Source organism: Scyliorhinus canicula, chromosome 27 (assembly GCF_902713615.1).
Source record: "Scyliorhinus canicula chromosome 27, sScyCan1.1, whole genome shotgun sequence".
In the NCBI taxonomy this organism is placed as follows: domain Eukaryota; kingdom Metazoa; phylum Chordata; class Chondrichthyes; order Carcharhiniformes; family Scyliorhinidae; genus Scyliorhinus; species Scyliorhinus canicula.
Window position 1 is genome coordinate 5,078,324 of NC_052172.1, and position 20,232 is coordinate 5,098,555.

The following is a 20,232-nucleotide window of genomic DNA, read 5'->3' on the forward strand; positions in this document are numbered from 1 at the left end:
CTGCTATGTGCCCTCGAAAGGTCGAGCAAACCAAAGGTTTGCTTCTCTGACAGATTACAGAATTCCTACAGTGCAGAAAGGGGGCCGTTCAGCCCATCGAGCCTGCACCCGGCCCTCTCAATGAGCACCCTACCTAGGCCGACTTCCCCGCCCTAACCCCCGTCACCCCCCACCTAACCTGCACATCCGTGCCCACTACGGGGAAATTTTACCATGGTCGACCCATCTAACCCCGCACATCTTTGGGCTGCGGGAGGAAACCGGAGCACCCGGAGGAAACCCACGGGGAGAACGTGCAGACTCCGCACGGAGTCACCCGAAACCGGAATCGAACCCGGTTCCCTGGAGATCCACGATGTTCCCTGGCAGGTGACTACCATTTACTATCTGTGGGGTTTACACACGGCCACCTGGCTAAGGGTCTCGAGGGTGAAGGGACTTAAGGGACTGGAGCCAATTATTGAGAAAACCTCTTGGCTGTTTTGAACAGAGCGGAGAACATTACTATTCTGCAGCCAACAAGACCCCTACATCTGTAATGTTTGTCAACAGGAATTAATGATTTGTAAACGCATTATTTATTCCTGGTGACTCAGATGTCTTTTTTTAAAAATATTTTTTATTCTCCTCCTTTTCACATTTTCTCCCAATTTACACCCACCAACGATAAACAATAATCAGCAACAAATATGTCAATCCCCATATCAATAACAACGATCCCATCCTTCCACCAAACCCCAAACATTAGCCCGCATGTTCACACAAACAAATGACAGAAAGGAATTAGGGATCACCCACAGTCGCCATTAACACACACAGACCCCCCCCCCCCCAACTAATGTTCGATGTTATCCACTTCCTGAAAGTGCAGAATGAATAATGCCCATGAATTGTAGAACCCCTCCATCCTTCCCCTCAGTTCAAACTTAACCTTCTCAAGAATCAAGAATTCCAACAGGTCCCCCGGCCCCCCCCCCCCCACCCCCCCCACCCCCCCACCACCACGCCAGGGCACAGGGTGGAGAGGCTGCTCTCCAACCTATCAGGATCTGCCTTTGGGCGATCAACGAGGCGAAGGCTACAACATCTGCCTCCGCCCCCGTTTCCAACCCCGGCTGGTCCGACACCCCGAATATGGCCTCCCGAGGGCCCGGGTCCAGTTTCACATGCACCACTTTAGAAATTAACCTAAAAACCTCCTTCCAGTAATCCTCCAGCTTTGGGCAGGACCAATATATATGAACGTGATTAGCGGGTCCCCCCCTCCCCCCCCCCCCCCCCCCCCCCCCCGCAACGTTCACACACATCTTCTACTCCTTCAAAGAATCAGCTTATCCTCGCCCACGTGAGGTGTGCTCTGTATACCACCTTCAGCTGTATCAGCCCCAACCTCGTGCACGAGGTGGAGGCATTCACTCTCCGGAGCACCTCACACCAGAACCCCTCCTCCAGACCCTCTCCCAACTCTTCCTCCCACTTTGCTTTGATCCCTTCCAGTGGCGCCTTTTCCTCTTCCAAAATAGCTCCGTAAACCGCCGACACCAGCCCGTTCTCCAGTCCCCCTGTCGTCAGCACCTCCTCCAGCAATGTAGAGGCCGGCTCCACCGGGAAGCTCTGTATCTCCTTTCCGGCAAAATCTCGAACCTGCATGTATCTAAACATTTCCCCCTGCTCCAGCCCACACTTCGCTTCCAGCTCCTTCAATCCTGCAAACCGACCACTGAGAAACAAATGTTTTAGTGTCTTAATCCCCTTCTCCTTTCATTTCCGAAAATTTCCATCCCACCTCCCTGGCTCAAATCTGTGGTTCCCCCGAATCGGCATTTCCCTTGACCCTGCCCCCAACCCGGTGTTGGCGAAACTACCTTCAAATTCTCAATGAAGCTATTATTGCCGGACTCCCTGAGTACTTCCCGGGGCTATCGGGAGCGGCGCTGTTGCTAGTGCCTTCAGCCCCGACCCCCTGCACAAACTCTCCTCCATTCTGACCCACTGGGAATCAACCCCTCTGACCCAGCTCCGCACCTTCTTCACATTCGCTGCCCAGTAATAATACATCAGGTTCGGGAGACCCAAACCCCCTGCCTGCCTTCCCCTCTGTAGCAGCACCTTCCTCACTCTGGCCACCTTCCCTCCCCATACGAATGAGGTAATCCTTCCCTCAATCTCCCTGAAAAAAGCCTTTGGCAGGAAAATCGATAGGCATTGAAAAATAAACAGGAATCGCGGCAACACATTCATTTTAACCGCCTGTACCCGACCCGCCAGTGACAGAGGGAGACCATCCCACCTTGCCAGATCATAGAACATAGAACAGTACAGCACAGAACAGGCCCTTCGGCCCTCGATGTTGTGCCGAGCAATGATCACCCTACTTAAACCCACGTAACCCGTATCCCAACAATCCCCCCATTAACCTTACACTACGGGCAATTTAGCATGGCCAATCCACCTAACCCGCACATCTTTGGACTGTGGGAGGAAACCGGAGCACCCGGAGGAAACCCACGCACACACGGGGAGGACGTGCAGACTCCACACAGACAGTGACCCAGCCGGGAATCGAACCTGGGACCCTGGAGCTGTGAAGCATTGATGCTAACCACCATGCTACCGTGAGGCCCTCAGCTATCGCTCTCCCCACCAAATTAGAAATGTTGTACCTGCGGAGCCCCCCCCCCCCCCACTCCCAGGCAACCTGCACCCCCAGGTACCTAAAGTGAGTCTCTGCCCTACGGAATGGCAGCCCCCCCCCATCTCTCCCCCCACCCCGGCCGAGACACCACAAAATACTCACTCTTGTCTGGATTTAGTTTCTACCCCAAGAAAGACCCAAACACTCGAAGCAGCTCCAATATTCCCCCTATCGACACACTCGGTTCCAACATGTATAACAGCAAGTCATCGGCATATACGGACACCCTATGCTCTATCCCCCCCCCCCCCCCCCCCCCCCTCCCCGCACTATTCCTTTCCATACCCCCAAACTTCTTAATGCGATGGCCAACGGCTCAATCGCGAGTGCAAACAGCAGAGGGGGACATCGGACATCCCTGCCTAGTCCCATGGTAGAGAGAAAAGTATCTCGAGCTGATGTTGTTTGTGCGGACACTCGCCCTCGGCTCCTTATATAGTAGCTTTACCCAGTTCACAAACCTTGGTCCAATCCCAAACCGCTCCAGCACTGCCATCGAGTACCCCCATTCTACCCAGTCAAACATCTTCTCAGCGTCCAATGCCACAACCACCTCTGTTTCCTTCCCCTCTGCCGGTGCCATGACGACGTTCAATACCCATCTCACCTTTGAAAAGAGCTGCCTCCCTCTCACGAACCCCGCCTTATCTTCACCTATCACCTTCCAGAGGCACTCCTCCAGCCTACCTGTCAGTACTTTTGCGTCCACATTCAGGAGTGATATGGGCCTATACGACCCACACTCCGTCGGATCCTTGTCCTTTTTTAGCAACAGTGAAATCGATGCCTGCCCCAAAGTTTGTGACAACACCCCCTTCCCTATCGCCTCTTCAAATATCCCCACCATCAGGGGTGCCAGCTTATCCTTGAATTGTTTATAATAATCCACCGGAAACCCATCCGGCCCTGCCACCTTCCCCGACTGCATCCTCCCAATCGCATCCTTTATCTCCTGCTCCAGTATTGCTCCTTCTAGCCCTGTCCCCTCCCCTAACCTCGGGTACCCCAACCCATCTAGAAATTCCTGCATCACACAGTCTCCCCCGGGTGGCTCTGACCTGTACAACCTCTCATAGAATTCCTCAAAAACCTTGTTAATCAGATCTGGAGCCACCACCAACTTCCCTGCCCTATCCCTCACCTGAACAATTTCCCTTGCTGCTGCCTCCCTCCGGAGCTGACATGCTAACATTCATGTTCGTAAACTGCACCCCATGCTCGTCTCAGTTGGCGCACCGCCTTCCTGGCAGATGGTCGGTCAAAGCTCGTCTGTAGTTCCTCTTTTCCAACTTCGCTGGGTCCCCATCTTCTGCATAACTCCCTATGTGGACCTAGTGGAGTGGTGCAGCGACAACAATCTCTCCCTCAATGCCAGAAACACTAAAGAGCTGGTCATTGACTTCAGGAAGCAAAGTACTGTACACACCCCTGTCAGCATCAACGGGGCCGAGGTGGAGATGCTAACCATCTCAAATTCCTAGGGGTGAACATCTCCAAAAATCTGTCCTGGTCCACCCATGTCAACGCTACCACCAAGAAAGCACAACAGCGCCTATACTTCCTCAGGAAACTAAGGAAATTCGGCATGTCCACATTAACCCTTACCCACTTTTACAGATGCACCATAGAAAGCATCCTATCGGGCTGCATCACAGCCTGGTATGGCAACTGCTCGGCCCAGGACCGCAAGGAACTTCAGAGTCGTGAATACTGCCCAGTCCATCACACGAACCTGCCTCCCATCCATGGACTCCATCTACACCTCCCGCTGCCTGGGGAAAGCGGGCTGCATAATCAAAGATCCCTCCCACCCGGCTTACTCACTCTTCCAACTTCTTCCATTGGGCAGGAGATACAGAAGTCTGAGAACACGCAGGAACAGACTCAAAAACAGCTTCTTCCCCACTGTCACCAGACTCCTAAATGACCCTCTTATTGACTGACCTCATTAACACTACACCCTGTCTGCTTCAGCCGATGCCAATGCTTATGTAGTACATTGTATATCTTGTGTTGCCCTATTATGTATTTTCTTTTATTCCCTTTTCTTCCCATTTACCTAATAATTTGTTGAGCTGCTCGCAGAAAAATACTTTTCACTGTACCTCGGTACACGTGACAATAAACAATTCCAATCCAATCCAATCCAATCTACCTCCAACATCTCATCTATTACTCTCTGCCACTGCAACTACTCCTCTTTGTCCACCCTGTCCTTAAACAAAATCAGTTCACCACCGCCTTTAGAGCCTCCCAGAGAACTGCCATTGACACCTCACCCGTACAGTTGAAACCTACATATTCCTCAATTACCTTTTCAATTTTGTCACAGAACCCTTGGTCCCCCACAAGTCCCACATCCAGTTTCCACCCCGGCCTCTGCGCTACCCCCTTCTCCAGCACCATATCCACCCAATGCGGAGCATGATCTGACACTGCAAATGGCGAGTATTATTCCGACCCCTTAACCCCAGCCAGCAAAGCCTTCCCCAGCACAAAAAAGTCGATCCGCGAGTATACCCTATGGACTGCTGAGAAAAAGGAGTACTCCCGTTCCCCTGGGTGCAGGAACCTCCAAGGGTCCACCCCTCCCATTTCCACCATTAGCCCAGCCAACGTCTTCGCCCCCCCCCCCGGTCAACAGGGGAAACAACGTGAAGGTAACAGTCACACACGGCTCTGTTTGAAGTGAGCTGGAGAGAACTCCGTTGGCTCACCAAGCATGTTGTCGCTGGGGGTCTTTATCGGGCTCACATCCTGGCCATTCCACCTCAAACTGATTCACGGGGTGGGGTGGGGGGGGGGGGGGGGGTGTTCTCGTCACTGGGTTGGTGGAGTGGATTCTCTTGACTTACGGAGAAGGAGACGCGCTTTCCTATCGCTGTGGCAACTGGTATTGTTGGGGGATTCCCAATAATCGGGCGTGGGAGCCTAGTCACTCCCGGGGGTGATTGGAGAGCAAGGCGGGGGGGGGAGGGGATGTGGAGGAAGAGAGCAAAAGTGGGGTGGTATGGGGGCGGGGGGGGGGGGGGGGGGGGGGAAGAAAGAAGTAGGTGTGAGGGGAGAGCAAGCGATGGGGGAGGTGTGGAGAGGAAGAGCAAGTGGGGGGGGGGGCGCGAACAGTGGAGAGATGGGGGGAATATCAATGAAAATGAAATGAAAATGAAAGTCGCTTATTGTCACGAGTAGGCTTCAATGAAGTTACTGTGAAAAGCCCCTAGTCGCCACATTCCGGCGCCTGTCCGGGGAGGCTGGTACGGGAATCGAACCGTGCTGCTGGCCTGTTTTAAAAGCCAGCGATTTAGCTGAGTGAGCTAAACCAGCCCCTTAGGGGAGGGGGGGCGGCAGCTCTCACTTGCTCATCTTCGGAGCTCAAAGACAGATAGAAGTTTTCAAAATTACTTGGGCCTCTTCTGGCCTGTAACCCTGTTGCTGTTGCTAGGCAACACGCAGCGTAGGACTCCCCGTGTGTGCATCTTAAGATGTCGATGCAGTGTCAATGCTGTTAATTGTATATTAACTGCAGGTTTTATTTTACACAGATGGTGGGCATTATCTGGGGATTCACTCGTGGGAACAGACTGAAACTGTGTTTGCGAAGTTTTGAGGTGTATGTTTCTTTGTAAATGAAAGCTTGCAAAGTGTCTAAAGATTAGCTCCAATTTTATCCTTCACCACCTGGCTATCTAGATTGGAATAGATGACATTATTGGACATGTGCATCTTGAAATAGGCTCCAGCCTGATTTTCGGGGCAGCTTGTCCAAGGGTCAGGATCGCCACCAGTTAGTATTTTGGGAGGGCTTTCTTTTTGAATTTTGCCCTCCAGATGCTTACGTTCGACGTTTTATTTTTCCGTTTTTTTTAAGGGTTATTTTGCTGCCCGTGGGGAAAATGCTTAACAAGAACTTCCACAAATCCTGCATCATTTCAACCATCGATCCTCTCTCACAAAGGGACCACACTGGGTCCGAAGGTTAAATCAATACATTGATAATTAATCGAGCTCTCGGGGTGCTGCACGGGGGAATGAGTGGCAAGTGGAGACTTCAGGAAGAGGCGGTTCGTGCGTAGAGATTTTAAAAAAAATTTTAGACTACCCAATTATTTCTTCCAATTAAGGGGCAATTTAGCGTGGGCCAATCTACCTATCCTGCACATCTTTTGGGTTGTGGGGGAGAAACCCACGCAGACACGGGGAGAATGTGCAAACTCCACACGGACAGTGACCCAGGGCTGGGATTCGAACCCGGGTCCTCAGCGCCGTAGGCAGCAATGCTAACCACTGTGCCACCGTGCTGCCCTTTCGTGCGTAGAGATGATTAGGGATAGGACGACCTGCAAGTTAACAATGTCAGGGTGAAAGGGGCATGGCGGCCTGGGTTTGCAAGGTGGGTAGGCCACCCTCTTTGAGGCTGATCATTGCATGGTCTGCATAGCGAGAGGATTTCAGTATCGGCATAGGGATGTGTTACTGGAATTGTATAGGGCCTTGGTGAGGCCACATCTGAGGATGTTCTTGCTCCCGAGGGGAGTGCCGCAAAGGTTTACCAAACTGATTCCTGGGGTGGCGGGAGAGTTGGTTGGGATTATACTCATTGGAGTTTAGAAGAGTGAGGGGGGAATCTCATAGAAACTTACAACATTCTAACAGGATGAGACAGGGTAGATTCAGAAAGAATGTTCCCGATGGTTGGTGGGGGGGGGGGAGTCCAGAACTAGGGGTCATAGTTTGAGGATAGGAGGTGAGGACTGAGGTGAGGAGAAATTTCTTCACCCAGAGAGTGGTGAATCTGTGGAATTCGCTACTCAGAAAGTGGTTGAAGTCAAAACCGTGTGTCATTTCAAGAAATAATTCGATATGGCTCTTGGGGCTAAAGGGATTATGGGGGAAAGGTGGGGTCAGGATGAATGAATGGCGGAGCAGGCTCGAAGGGCCGAATGGCCTCCTCCTGTTTCTATTTTCTCTGTCTCCATGTGGCAAGCCTCACTCAATGACATAGAATTTACAGTGCAGAAGGAGGCCATTCGGCCCATCGAGTCTGCACCGGCTCCCGGAAAGAGCACCCTACCCTACCTCCACCCTATCCCCATAACCCAGCAACCCCACCCAACACTTTTGGACACTAAGGGGAATTTATCATGGCCAATCCACCTAACCCGCACATCTTTGGACACATCTTTGACAAAGCAGCACAAGCAGTTAATAAAACTGAGGGACGTTGCTGTTCGCTTAACTTTTTATGGAGTGTTCCTATGACCGTGACTCATCCCCATCAATCCTGCCCGTGTGACTGTCGGAGGAGCTCCTAACGCGCATCGAAATGTAAGCAAGCCAGTTCTTCACGGTGTTCATTCTTGTCGATTGAGTGCGTGAGGGAATGCCAAGGCATGGAAGCTGGGAAACTACTTCCAAGATATTCATTGGGCTCCCCTCCCTCCCCCCCCTTCCCAATTCTCCGCACTTCCTGCAACTCAATGGGAAACGTTCATCTATCATTAGTTAGATAGCAGGCGAATGGCCTATTCAGTCATCATGCCAGCCAAAGCATTGGTACCATGCGGAGAAATCACCTGCTCTTCACCAAACCCTCAGCTGCGGCAAGCGGAAGAGAAGGTCGACAAATACATACAGAAATAACACACCGGGTTCATTGCTCGGGCTAGTTAGCGGACATCCACGTGTGAACAGTCAATGTTTCAGCTCCGTTCACCCTTCATAAATATATCGGGGTGTCCAGCACTCCAGGATTGCCCTGTAGCCTCCAGGAATTGAAGATTCATCTCCAGGATGCCGCTGGGAGCAACCCAGGGGAAATCTCATGCCGATTTGTGACTTTTTCAAATTTTCTTTGAACTTTTTTCAATGATTAGCCATAAAGTTATTGGGGTTGGCGGCAGGGCTGCATGGCTGACAGTCAAAATGAATCCAATTGGGTAATGGAGAATCCATTCGTTTTCTAATTGGCTGTGGGAAGGCACAACATGTGGAGGACGGGCCAATGGTGGGAGACAAGGGCGGGGGTGGGGGGGGTGGGGTCTATCACACAATGAATCCTCCAGCAAGCCAACCCTACGAATTCCATCTGTCTCCTTGGGTATCTCCGACTAAACCTCACCCCCTGTTTACTCACCCACCTCATGCCCTAACCTATCTCCCTCATCCATCTCTCCCATTAATCTATCTCCCCATCTCTCTCCCCATCGATGTCCTCTATCTAGCCCCTTCATCAATCTAGCTCCCCCAGCTCTCTCCCTGTTTTATCCTCCCTTCTCTCTGTCCATTTACCATATCCGTCTCCCCCTCCACCTCCTATCTTCTTATCTATTTACCCCTTCCTTGTGTCCCTCCATGCCCCCTCCCTTCCCCGATATTCCCTTGGGTCTCTCCCCACTCCTCCTCTACCTCCCCGTCCATCTAAGCCACCTCTCGCCTGTCTACCTTCCCCACGTCCTTCCCTCCCCACCCCTCTCCTTTCCGCACATCTCCCCCATGTCTCTCGCCCCGCTCCCCTATCCCCACTCTCCCAGCTAATTCCCTGTCTAAGATCATGGGCGGGAATCGCCCGGTGCCGACGTCAATCCCGCCCCCGCCGTGGCCGGAATTCTCCGCCACCCCGGGAATCGGCGGGGGCGGGAATCGCGCTGCGCCGGGCCCCCCCCGCCCGTCAGCGGGCCCCCCGCGGTGATTCTCCGGCCCGCGATGGGCCGAAGTCCCACCGCTGACAGGCCATTCCCGCCGGCGGGAATCAAAACACCTCTGGTGCCGGCGGGATTGGCGGCGCGGGCGGGTTCGGGGGTCCTGGGCGAGGGGGGGGGGGGGGCGATCTGACCCCGGGGGTGCCCCCACGGTGGCCTGGCCCGCGATCGGGGCCCACCGATCGGCGGGCGGGCCTGTGCCGTGGGGGCACTCTTTTTCTTCCGCCCCGCCATGGCCCTCCCCTGCGCATGCGCTGGTTTGACGTCAGCAGCCGCTGACGCATCGGCGCATGCGCGGGCTTCCGCCGGCCGGCGAAGGCCTTTCGGCCCCGGCTGGCATGGCGCCAAAGGCCGTCTGCACCGGTCGGCGGAGCGGCAACCACTCCAGCGTGGGCCTAGCCCCTCAATGTGAGGGCCTGGCCCCTAAAGGTGCAGAGACGTCCGCACCTTTGGGGAGGCCCGACGCCGGAGTGGTTGACGCCACTCCAACCCCCCCCCCCCGCCCCGCCGGGTAGGGGAGAATCCCGGCCCTGATGCTTTGCGTTTACTGTCTGTTCGCCACATTCCAGATGGCAACGCTGTAACCACTTTCAAAACGAGAGGGAAAACGGGAGATTTCAGCCCAGGTTCTTCGGAGCAACATCCTAAAATTTACAAGCGATTCACCTCTCACTGACCCCCACCAATTGAAAATAACCCACCGTGTGAATTGCCATATTGCGGTCAGGTTAACTCACCCCCCCCCCCCACCCTGCAGATCGCACGGCAATTAACAAAGGAGGCCTGATTCTGATTGAGTTTTTCTTTATGCTACACTAGAAGATTGATGTAAATGTTTGGGTAAACGTCCACATTCAGCCACTTTGACAACACGACTCATTTCTAGGGCCATTTAGAAATCTAATGGGACAAGGGGCCTTCCTGGTGGCCAGAGTTTGACTTTGACGCGACACAACCCTGGCCGGTACTTAGCTTCTTAACAGAAGCATGTATCAAAGTTTTGGGGTGGAGAGCACGTGGAAGGTACTGCAGTATTTTTTTTACAAATTGATGCTTCGATGCAAGGATGTCATCTAAGAAGCCCCAGCGACACTCTGCTCGCACAAACAAGCACTGAATGACGCAGAAGGAGAGACAATCATATTTTGAGCGAAAGGAAAGAAAGAAAGATTCAGACTGTAATTGAGTCAGACACGGAAGAATTTCATGCTTCGGTTTCTGAATGTTTGTCATTAACAGGCCTTGGGAACGGCAATTTCCACCGAATATCTCGGAGGCAGAGCTCCAGCAGGAGCCAGTGAGATCGACCAATCTGGGAAACTATCCTCTAAAGAGCAGATACACGGCTCAACTTTTGGAGGTTAAAGCAAATAACTCATAGAACTGCTATCCTCATACTCACGGCAGGCGGTTTGATTTTTTTTTGGATCATCTTTCATCTGCGGCAATTGTGAAAAGAAATAACTGTCCTGATAGATAGAACATAGAACAGTACAGCACAGAACAGGCCCTTCGGCCCTCGATGTTGTGCCGAGCCATGATCACCCTACTCAAACCCACCCTATACCCGCAACCCAACAACCTCCTCCCCCCCCCCCCCCCCCCCCCCCCCCCTTAACCTTTACTTTTTTTTAGGACACTACGGGCAATTTAGTATGGCCAATCCACCTAACCCGCACATCTTTGGACTGTGGGAGGAAACCGGAGCACCCGGAGGAAACCCACGCACACACGGGGAGGACGTGCAGACTCCGCACAGACAGTGACCCAGCCGGGAATCGAACCTGGGACCCTGGAGCTGTGAAGCATTTATGCTAACCACCATGCTACCGTGCTGCCCGTTTTACAAGATTTTACGGCCTTTCCCAGGGATGTAACTGCTGAGAGTTGTGGAAAGCCATCTCAACATCAGAATTGGTGCTACGCTCATGTTTCTTTCACCCAATTGGTCTTCACTGCACATCCTGTGCGTTAACACAGCACAGGAAGATCCAATAGTCCTGTTCAAGTGCACCGGGGCAGGGGTTTTCTAGTCTCAACGCCAGCGGGCAACGCCAGGGGGTGGGACGGCAAAGTTTGGAGAGCCGCTGACCTTTAATGAACCATAGAATAGAACCATAGAATCCCTACAGTGCAGGAGGAGTCCATTCGGCCCATCAGGTGTGCACCGACCCACTGAAAGAGCACCCTACCTCGGCCCACTCCCCCGTCCTATCCCCAAAACCCCACCTAACCTGCACATCTTTGGACACTGAGGGGTAATTTTAGCACGGCCAATCCACCTAACCTGAACATCTTTGGCAACTTATGATGGCCAATCCACCTAACCTGCACATCTTTGGCAATTTAGCGTGGCCAATCCACCTAACCTGCACATCTTTGGCAATTTAGCATGGCCAATCCACCTAACCTGCACATCTTTGGCAATTTAGCGTGGCCAATCCACCTAACCTGCACATCTTTGGCAACTTATGATGGCCAATCCACCTAACCTGCACATCTTTGGCAATTTAGCACGGCCAATCCACCTAACCTGCACATCTTTGGCAACTTAGCATGGCCAATCCACCTAACCTGCACATCTTTGGCAATTTAGCATGGCCAATCCACCTATCCACCTATCTTTGGACACTAACGGGCACCCGGAGGAAACCCATGGAGACACGGGGAGAACATGCAAACTCCATGCAGTCACCCGAGTCCAGAATTGAACCCAGGTCCCTGGCGCTGTGAGGCAGCAGTGCTAACCACCGTGCCTAACCACCGACAGTGACCCAAGCCGGGAATCGAACCTGGGACCCCTGGAGCTGTGAAGCAATTGTGCTAACCACTGTGCTACCGTGCTGCCCTGGTTCACTAATGTCCCCCTTTAGTGAAGGAAATCCGCCCTCCTTACCCGGTCTGGCCTACGCGTGACCCCAGGCCTCTGAACCGGTCTAGCAAACCGTGAAGTTCGAGGGAAATTAGGGAGGGGCAAAAGTGCCGGCCCAGCCAGGGGGCGCCCACAACCCATGAAGGAATTTATTTAGAACTCAGAGACTCTGCCCCCACCCCCCACTCGAGAAATGCCGACAAACTTGGAATCTGACCAACTGACAACATTCAGCCACCTTGACAAGAAAGACCCCAAAACAAAAAGTTATATTAAAGACTTACCTTTGGTATAGTGACGAGAAACTCTTTAAGGCACGCCGACAGGTTACATTTCATTTGTACTGAAGGGAAGTTTAACTCTACACACCTCAACCCTGTTTCACCTCGAAAATAATTAGAATGAGGTGAAACGTCTATTCCCCAAATGTGGGCCGTTTTCAATGCGGTGAAAACCTTTGGGCTTGACGCCCATCTCTGTGAACCTGTCCCCTGCTATACAATGCTGACACATTTCCTTTCTATTCAATCCGTGGGCTCTTACAATTTGATAGCTGAATTCTTGTTAAATCTTTACATACATAGAATTTACAGTGCAGAAGGAGGCCATTCGGCCCATCGAGTCTGCACCGGCTCTTGGAAAGAGCACTCTACCCAAGGTCAACACCTCTACCCTATCCCCATAACCCAGTAACCCCACCCAACACTATGGGCAATTTTGGACACTAGGGGCAATTTATCACGGCCAACCCACCTAACCTGCACATCTTTGGACTGTGGGAGGAAACCGGAGCACCCGGAGGAAACCCACGTACACACGGGGAGGATGTGCAGACTCCGCACAGACAGTGACCCAAGCCGGAATCGGACCTGGGACCCTGGAGCTGTGAAGCGATTGTGCTATCCACAATGCTACCGTGCTGCCCTGGACCCTGGTCAAAGGCCTAGCCACACAATCCTTGTTAACTGGATGTCATGTTATTGGGCTAGTAATCCAGAGGCCCAGGCTCACGCTTTGGGACAAGGGTTCAAATCCCACCGCGGAGGCAGGCGGAATTGAATTTCTATTCATTGATGTGGAAGGCATCTCAGGAAAGGCCACAGTGGAACTATCACCGATTGTTGTAAACACCCATCTGGTTCTCTAATGTCCCCCTTTAGAGAAGGAAATCTGCCGTCCTTACCCGGTCTGGCCTACATGTGACGCCAGACCCCACGGCGACGTGGTTGGCTCTTGACTCCCCACTGGAATGGGGGAGAGAGACACTTGGCGGTGACCACCGCCTTCTCAAGAGCTACTAGGGATCGTCAACAGATGACGGCCTCGTCAGCGACACTCGTATCCCAAGGAGGAATTAGAAACAGACTGCCAGAGACAGGGGGGGGGGGCCACGAGCTTGTGTGTCTGAGCTGGGTTCAAAGCCAGGTCTGAGACCTGAAACCTCACGCCACAGTTACTGGGTCCTGAGTTCTACGCTGTTACTACACGTCTAAATCACAGCGCCTTGGGGTGGGAAATTGGCTGGTTTACACCCAACAACATAACGTTGTCACGTTAGCCGAATTCAGAGTAACTGGCCGTCATTATCATCGAGGCCCTCAGTGGGCATTTTTCATTTCAAATTTTTTTTTTTTAAATTTAGATTACCCAATTATTTTTTTCTATTAAGGGGCAATTTAGCGTGGCCAATCCACCTACTCTGCACATCTTTGGGTTGTGGGGGCGAAACCCAGACAAACACTGGGAGAATGTGCAAACTCCACACGGACAGTGACCCAGAGCCGGGATCGAACCTGGGACCTCGGCGCCGTGAGGCGGTTGTGCTAACCCACTGTGCCACCGTGCTGCCCTTTCATTTCAAATTTAACAAAATAAATAAATGATGCCATCTGATGTTTAGGGGAGGGGAGAGAAACCCACAGGTTGGGATTCTCCATTCCGCCGCTCCAGATTCCTGCCCCCCCCCCCCCCGAGATTCTCCATCTCGCCAGTCGGCCATTGTGGGGCAGTCCCCCACGGGCTTCCGGCGATAGGGAGAATCCCCGCAGGAAAGTATCCGGCCCGCAATGCTGGAATGGTCAGGAGGGAGGGATGTACCTCGGTACACGTGACAATAAATCCGCGCCTGATCCGATCTCACCAATGTGCTGGTGATGTCTCTCGGAGGATACAGGGTATTTCACTGCCCGTCCCGCGTCCTGAACATTGGTCTCTTTGGAGATGCCACTCACGGCTGGCCACTCGAGAATCTTTCCGGATAGGCATAAAAATTGAAAATGATGGTCAATTCTTGTGGATTAAGTTGACCTTGATGGAGTTAGTGTATCTCGGGGAATGAAAAAGCCAACAGTTTTGAAGTAATGGATCTCGCGTCTACCCAGGCGGGTCATGAGGGCCGCCAGCGGTTGTGTGGAACCGTGTTATTTCTGAGCAAGCGAGTATCAGGCAGGCATGCAAGCAGGCAGGTGGCCTCTTGGACCGAAGGTTGGCACCTACTTATTGCACGGGCAGGAACACAGACCACAGCATTTGCCCAGATCCGACAGATTTTTTTCTGCTTCTTTCATGTCCTTATTGATCTGATCCATTCCCTCGTCAATCCTCTCCAGTTGCTCTGAATGAGGGAGACAGTTAGTTTCACACACACGCACACATACACGTACCAAGGACAGAACGAGCAGGGGATCAGCGAATCCAGTCCCCCCCCCCCCCCCCCCCCCCCCCGCCAAATGATGGGGATTGAACCAAGGTATTTGCAAAATGGGGTGCAGGGGCTCAGAGAGGAGCTTCAAGGGTTTGGGCGTTGATGTCCCCAATTGGCACCCATGCCGGACGTGACACTGACCCCCCCCTGTTCAATGCAGGATTCCCTGATCCCTCTGACAAACTGCACACTTGTCGAGTGAAGAAAAAGAGAGAAGTAGACAAGACAGGGAAAACAGCCACCACTTGGACACAGGTCACAGTACCCTGACTCAACGGGATCAGGGTAAGGCCCTTAACGGTGCCTACCTACCAGGCAAATGCCAATACCTACTTGGCACAGGGGCAAACACAAAGGCCACAGCACTTGGCCATGTCTGACAAATTTTTCTCTGCCTCCTTCATGTCCTGGTTGATCTGATCCATGCCCTCCTCAACACGATCAAGTTGTTCTAGTCAGAACGAAAGCAAAGGAGTTGAGTTTGAAGAGAGCAAAACAAGCCTGGGCAAACAGCATTGAGAATGACTAGGGCAGCTTGCTGCTGGCATGGATATTCTAAACACAAGGCCGAACTGCTCAGTCACCTTTAGATCTGGAAGATTGTGGACAGATGTAATTTTAAAAACAGTGGCACGTCATTATTAGGATAAGAGTGACTCGGTCCCAGGTCCCTTACCATTCCCTTCTTTCCATATTCCTCCCCGTCTCTCTGTTAATGACTTGGAGACATGTCATCGTTGAAGGACGAGTTTCAATGGCTCCAGGAAATAGCTGGCTCCACAAATGTTGCGACTTTGCCCCCCCCCCGAGACAGATGACCATTGCAGCCACGATTAGCCAGGCTGCGAAAGGTCCAGCCCGTCTCACTCCTCCTGTCCCCGAAAGCTGCCTCGGGTGACTTAAAGTTAAACCGTAACCGTGCCAGACAGGGCTTGACCGTCGGCAGGCCATTCCCACGCGCACGTCAAGTTCCCAGTCCCAGCTGCGCTGTCAGAGGTGAGACGGAAGAGAGAGCGCAGCGAGGGCTGGTTTAGCTCAGCGGGCTGCACAGCTGGTTTGTGCCACAGAACAAGGCCAGCAGCGCAGGGTTCAATTCCCGTACCAGGTGAGAATTCTGAATTCTCCCTCAGCCTACCCGAACAGGCGCCAGAACGTGGGGACTAGGGGCTTTTCACAGTAACTTCATTTTGCAGTGTTAATGTAAACCTGCTTGTGACAATAAAAGGTTATTTATTTATTTATTTAGTTGTTCTTCTCTGTCGGGATGGGTTAGTCAGTCCAGATCATTGTCTCACATACTGAACACTGAAAATAGCAAAGGAGAGGTGACACTATGCTGGTACCATGGTTAGGAAATGTGCCAATGTTCTAATACGGGGGAGAATAGCGTGAAGTTAAAATAGGTGGAAGGAAAGCAAGGGGGGGGGGGGGGATGTTAATTCTGGGTGAGATTGATTACAACTAATTTAACTGGAGGTTTCAAACAATGAGTTATAGAGTCAGATAATTTTACAGTGCAGAAGGAGGCCATTCGGCCCATCGAATCTGCACTGACCCTCTGCAAGAACACCCTACTCAGGCCCATGCCCCCATCCCACCTCATCCCCCTAACCCAGTACCCCATCTAACCTTTTGGGAACTAAGGGGCAATTTATCACGGCCAATCCACATAATGTTTTGGGCACTAAGGGCAATTTATCACGGCCAATCCACCTGCACATCTTTGGACTGTGGGAGGAAACCGGAGCACCCGGAGGAAACCCACGCAGACTCGGGGGGAACGTGCAGACTCCGCACAGACAGTCACCCGAGGTCGGAATCGAACCCGGGTCCCTGGCGCCGTGAGGCAGCAGTGCTAGCCACTGTGCCACCCCATCTGAATTGTGACACTAGCGTGCTCCTCCAGTATGCTAACTCACCTGCCGGGCATCTCCAATATTCCCGGATCAGATATCCTGGACTTACAGCTCCTCTTTCTACCTTTGATCTTTCACCTGCGTCCCTGACCTTTGGGGTCCATCAGTTTTGGGGATCGCCGCTCAGGTTCCCCGGTGAGAGGGTGAACCAGTGACGCTGAGATCGGGGGTGAAACATTCCCGTTTTCGGGGAGGGCCGGGGGTGGGTCAGAGAAGCAAAAAACTGGGAAAACTAAGAATAAACTGAAAACAAACCCTCTCGAGGCCCCACCACTGCCTGGGCCTCTGTTTATTAAACCACATGGGACAATGTAACCAATGGCAACCGAGGATCTTAACGTCAAATCCAAACTTGTCATTTCGCAATTTTCTTTTTCTTTTATTTCTGAAAACATAGATGGCGAGATTGACAACTCCTTTCAGCTCTGAAGTGATCAAATAGAACTTCTCGTAACATGGAAAGTGCTGCTTATTTGATTAACGGCCAACCGAAAATAAAATCTTCCTCTTTTTCATCACAACGCATTTTACAACTTTTGCAAGTGATAACAGAAAATATCTTGACATAATTAGGCCGCGTGGCAGACGCTGAGGAAGATTACGCTTGAATCAGGCACAACTGGGGCCTCACGGTAGCATGGTGGTTAGCATCAATGCTTCACAGCTCCAGGGTCCCAGGTTCGATTCCCGGCTGGGTCACTGTCTGTGTGGAGTCTGCACGTCCTCCCTGTGTGTGCGTGGGTTTCCTCCGGGTGCTCCGGTTTCCTCCCACAGTCCAAAGATGTGCGGGTTAGGTGGATTGGCCATGCTAAATTGCCCGTAGTGTAAGGTCAATGGGGGGATTGTTGGGTTACGGGTATACGGGTTACGTGGGTTTAAGTAGGGTGATCATTGCTCGGCACAACATCGAGGGCCGAAGGGCCTGTTCTGTGCTGTACTGTTCTATATCTAACTCAATAAATCTGTGGACAGAACTGCGTCAATATTTTTTTTATGACTCGCACCATTTTCTAGTCAGCTTTTCAACAGGGAGGCGGAGCTGATTATAGAGTTTGGTTTAGCTGGGCCTGAAACTGGTTCTTTCCCATCTGCCTTCCCTTTACCCCAGTCAGTTATGCCCACTCCCTCTTCTCAATGGCTATTGTCCCCACCTGCTCAGGAGGCTGGCAATGATCATAAGGACTTCCTACCAATTCGGTGGTCGATTGGCCAATCGGCAGAGTTCCTGTTTGAGTTGGGGCCACCCCTTCTTCTTTATGGTCATCGGCCTTCCCTCTGCCCTCCCCCTACCTCTGCCACCTCCCCAGAAAGCGAACACTCCCACCCAACAAACCTGGTAAAGAAAACCTTCCTGACCCACTGCTGCTGGGTGATAACGAAAGGTAGTCACTTCTCCACCTCCAGCCAGCCAATGCCTCTCTCCCGCGTGGCATAGAAAACTATTTCATTTGGGGACTGGTGTGGGAAATCACATATTCCTTATTCTCTGAGAGTTTTCTCTCTCTCGCTTTCCTTCCCAGAGATGCATCCTCCAGATTGCTCATCGGGGAGAACGAGGTGTTCATCTCCTTATCCGTTGAAGGACGCCCAGAGGCACATTGGCCCCCTCACTGACTCTGATCCAGGTTCCTGATCTCCAATTCCACCATCTTGTGAACTGAACTTGCTGTGAGCCGCAAAATTCACCAATCATATTTTACTGATTGGAGGAACATTGTCAATTGCTTAGAAATTCTTGTCCTAAATTGTTTGGTTGGCACAGGCAGCGAAGGGAAAACAATTGGAACATTTTGAGGGAGCGACTTATTTGGGGACAGATAGGGATTCTGGAACCTTACCCAATGACACGCCAGTATCCCAAGAGGTGGCTACTCCAACCCAACGTAAGAACCTCCAGGAAACATGTCCAAATCATGAGCATATGGCCAATTTATTGGGGGAGGTGGTCTGATAGCGGTAATATCACTGGGCTAGCAATCCAGAGGCCCAGGCTGATACTCTGGGGACAAGGGTTGAACCCACTACGGGAGCTGGCAGCATTTAAATTCAATTAGTGAATCTGGAATACACAACCTATCTCACTGTCATTGATCTGGTTCAATAACGTCCATTCGGACATCCTTACCTGGCCTGATGTTGCCTCTTAACTGCCCCTCTCTGAAATGGCCCAACAAGCCATTCAGTTGAAGGGCAATTAGGAATGGGCGACAAATCCTAGCACAGCCAGTGAGACCCTTCGTTTGGCTTATATTGGCGTTGGGTTCAGTCAATGCCTGAATTAGGCTGGTTCCTCTGATTTTCGGGAGTTGGTAGCCAGCAGCAGGGCGAGGAGACGCCCTGGGCGTGATTCTCCCAGCCCCGGAGAATCCCGGGCTGGAGAATCCAGGCAACCGGATGGAGCCGGGCCTATTTTCTTACGCGCCGGCCCCTGAACTCCCGCGCCATGTTGCGTCGGGGCCGGTACGTTGAGGGCGGCCACTGCACATGCGCGGGATGGCGGCCACTGCGCATGTCCTCGTTGACGCCAGCGTCGCTGCGCATGAGCGGATCCCGCGGCGCTCAGTTCATGCCGGAGCCAGAATTGGTACTCCCAGCGGCCCGTTCACGCCGCCGAATGGGAGAATGCCACCCAGGGAAATGTTAAAAGCCTTGGGAAATAATGGGCGCGATTCTCCCCAACGGCCGCCGCGACGAAAGGCTGCGACGAAAACGCCCGTGTTTTACGGCCGCCTCCGTGCCCCCGACTGGGAACCGATTCTGCTCCCCGGTCGGGGCTAGCATCGCGCGGCCGTGAACTCCGGCATCGCGGGCTTAACGAATTTCGTTAAGCCCGCGAGCCAAAGTTAGCGACGGCTGACGCGTCAGATGATGTCAGCCGCGCATGCGCGGATTGGACGACTCCAACCCGCGTATGCGCGGATGACGTCATCACGCATTTGCGTGAAACCCGCGCATGCGCGGGCCGGTATGCCCCTCAGCCGCCCCGCGAATGGATACAGAGGGGCGGCGGAGGGAGAAAGAGTGCGAGGGGTAAGTACCCGCTGCCCGCGATCGGTGCCCACCGATCGCGGCCCCATGGCACCCTTGGCACGGCCGTGGTACTGCTGTGCCAATCGGTGCCATGGTTCCCCAGATCGGGACTTTACGGCCGTTTTTACGAACGGTCAGACCAGGTGTGTTTTACGATCGTAAAAACGGCCGTAAAGGCCTTGGAATTCGGCCCATCGGCCAGCTGAGAATCGCTGCTCGCCGTAAAAAAAAGGCGAGCAGCGATTCGTGTCGGGAGGCGGGTGTGGGGGCGTGGGGGGGGGGGGGGAGAATAGCGGGAGGGCGTCAGACCAGCGTGG

General features: G+C 52.7%; 1 protein-coding gene across 3 annotated transcripts in view; it reads right to left on the bottom strand.

Moving 5' to 3' along the window:
* Positions 1-20,232, bottom strand: part of LOC119957815 (synaptosomal-associated protein 25-like) — a 347,410-nt gene that overhangs the window by 17,391 nt on the left and 309,787 nt on the right. For 2 of the 3 annotated variants that reach the window (XM_038785944.1, XM_038785943.1), the window contains exon 5: positions 14,762-14,879. In XM_038785944.1, the coding sequence (XP_038641872.1) occupies positions 14,762-14,879 (118 nt within the window). Of the gene's footprint in view, positions 1-14,761; positions 14,880-15,302; positions 15,421-20,232 lie in introns of all 3 variants that reach the window. The other variant, XM_038785945.1, reaches the window with a different exon arrangement.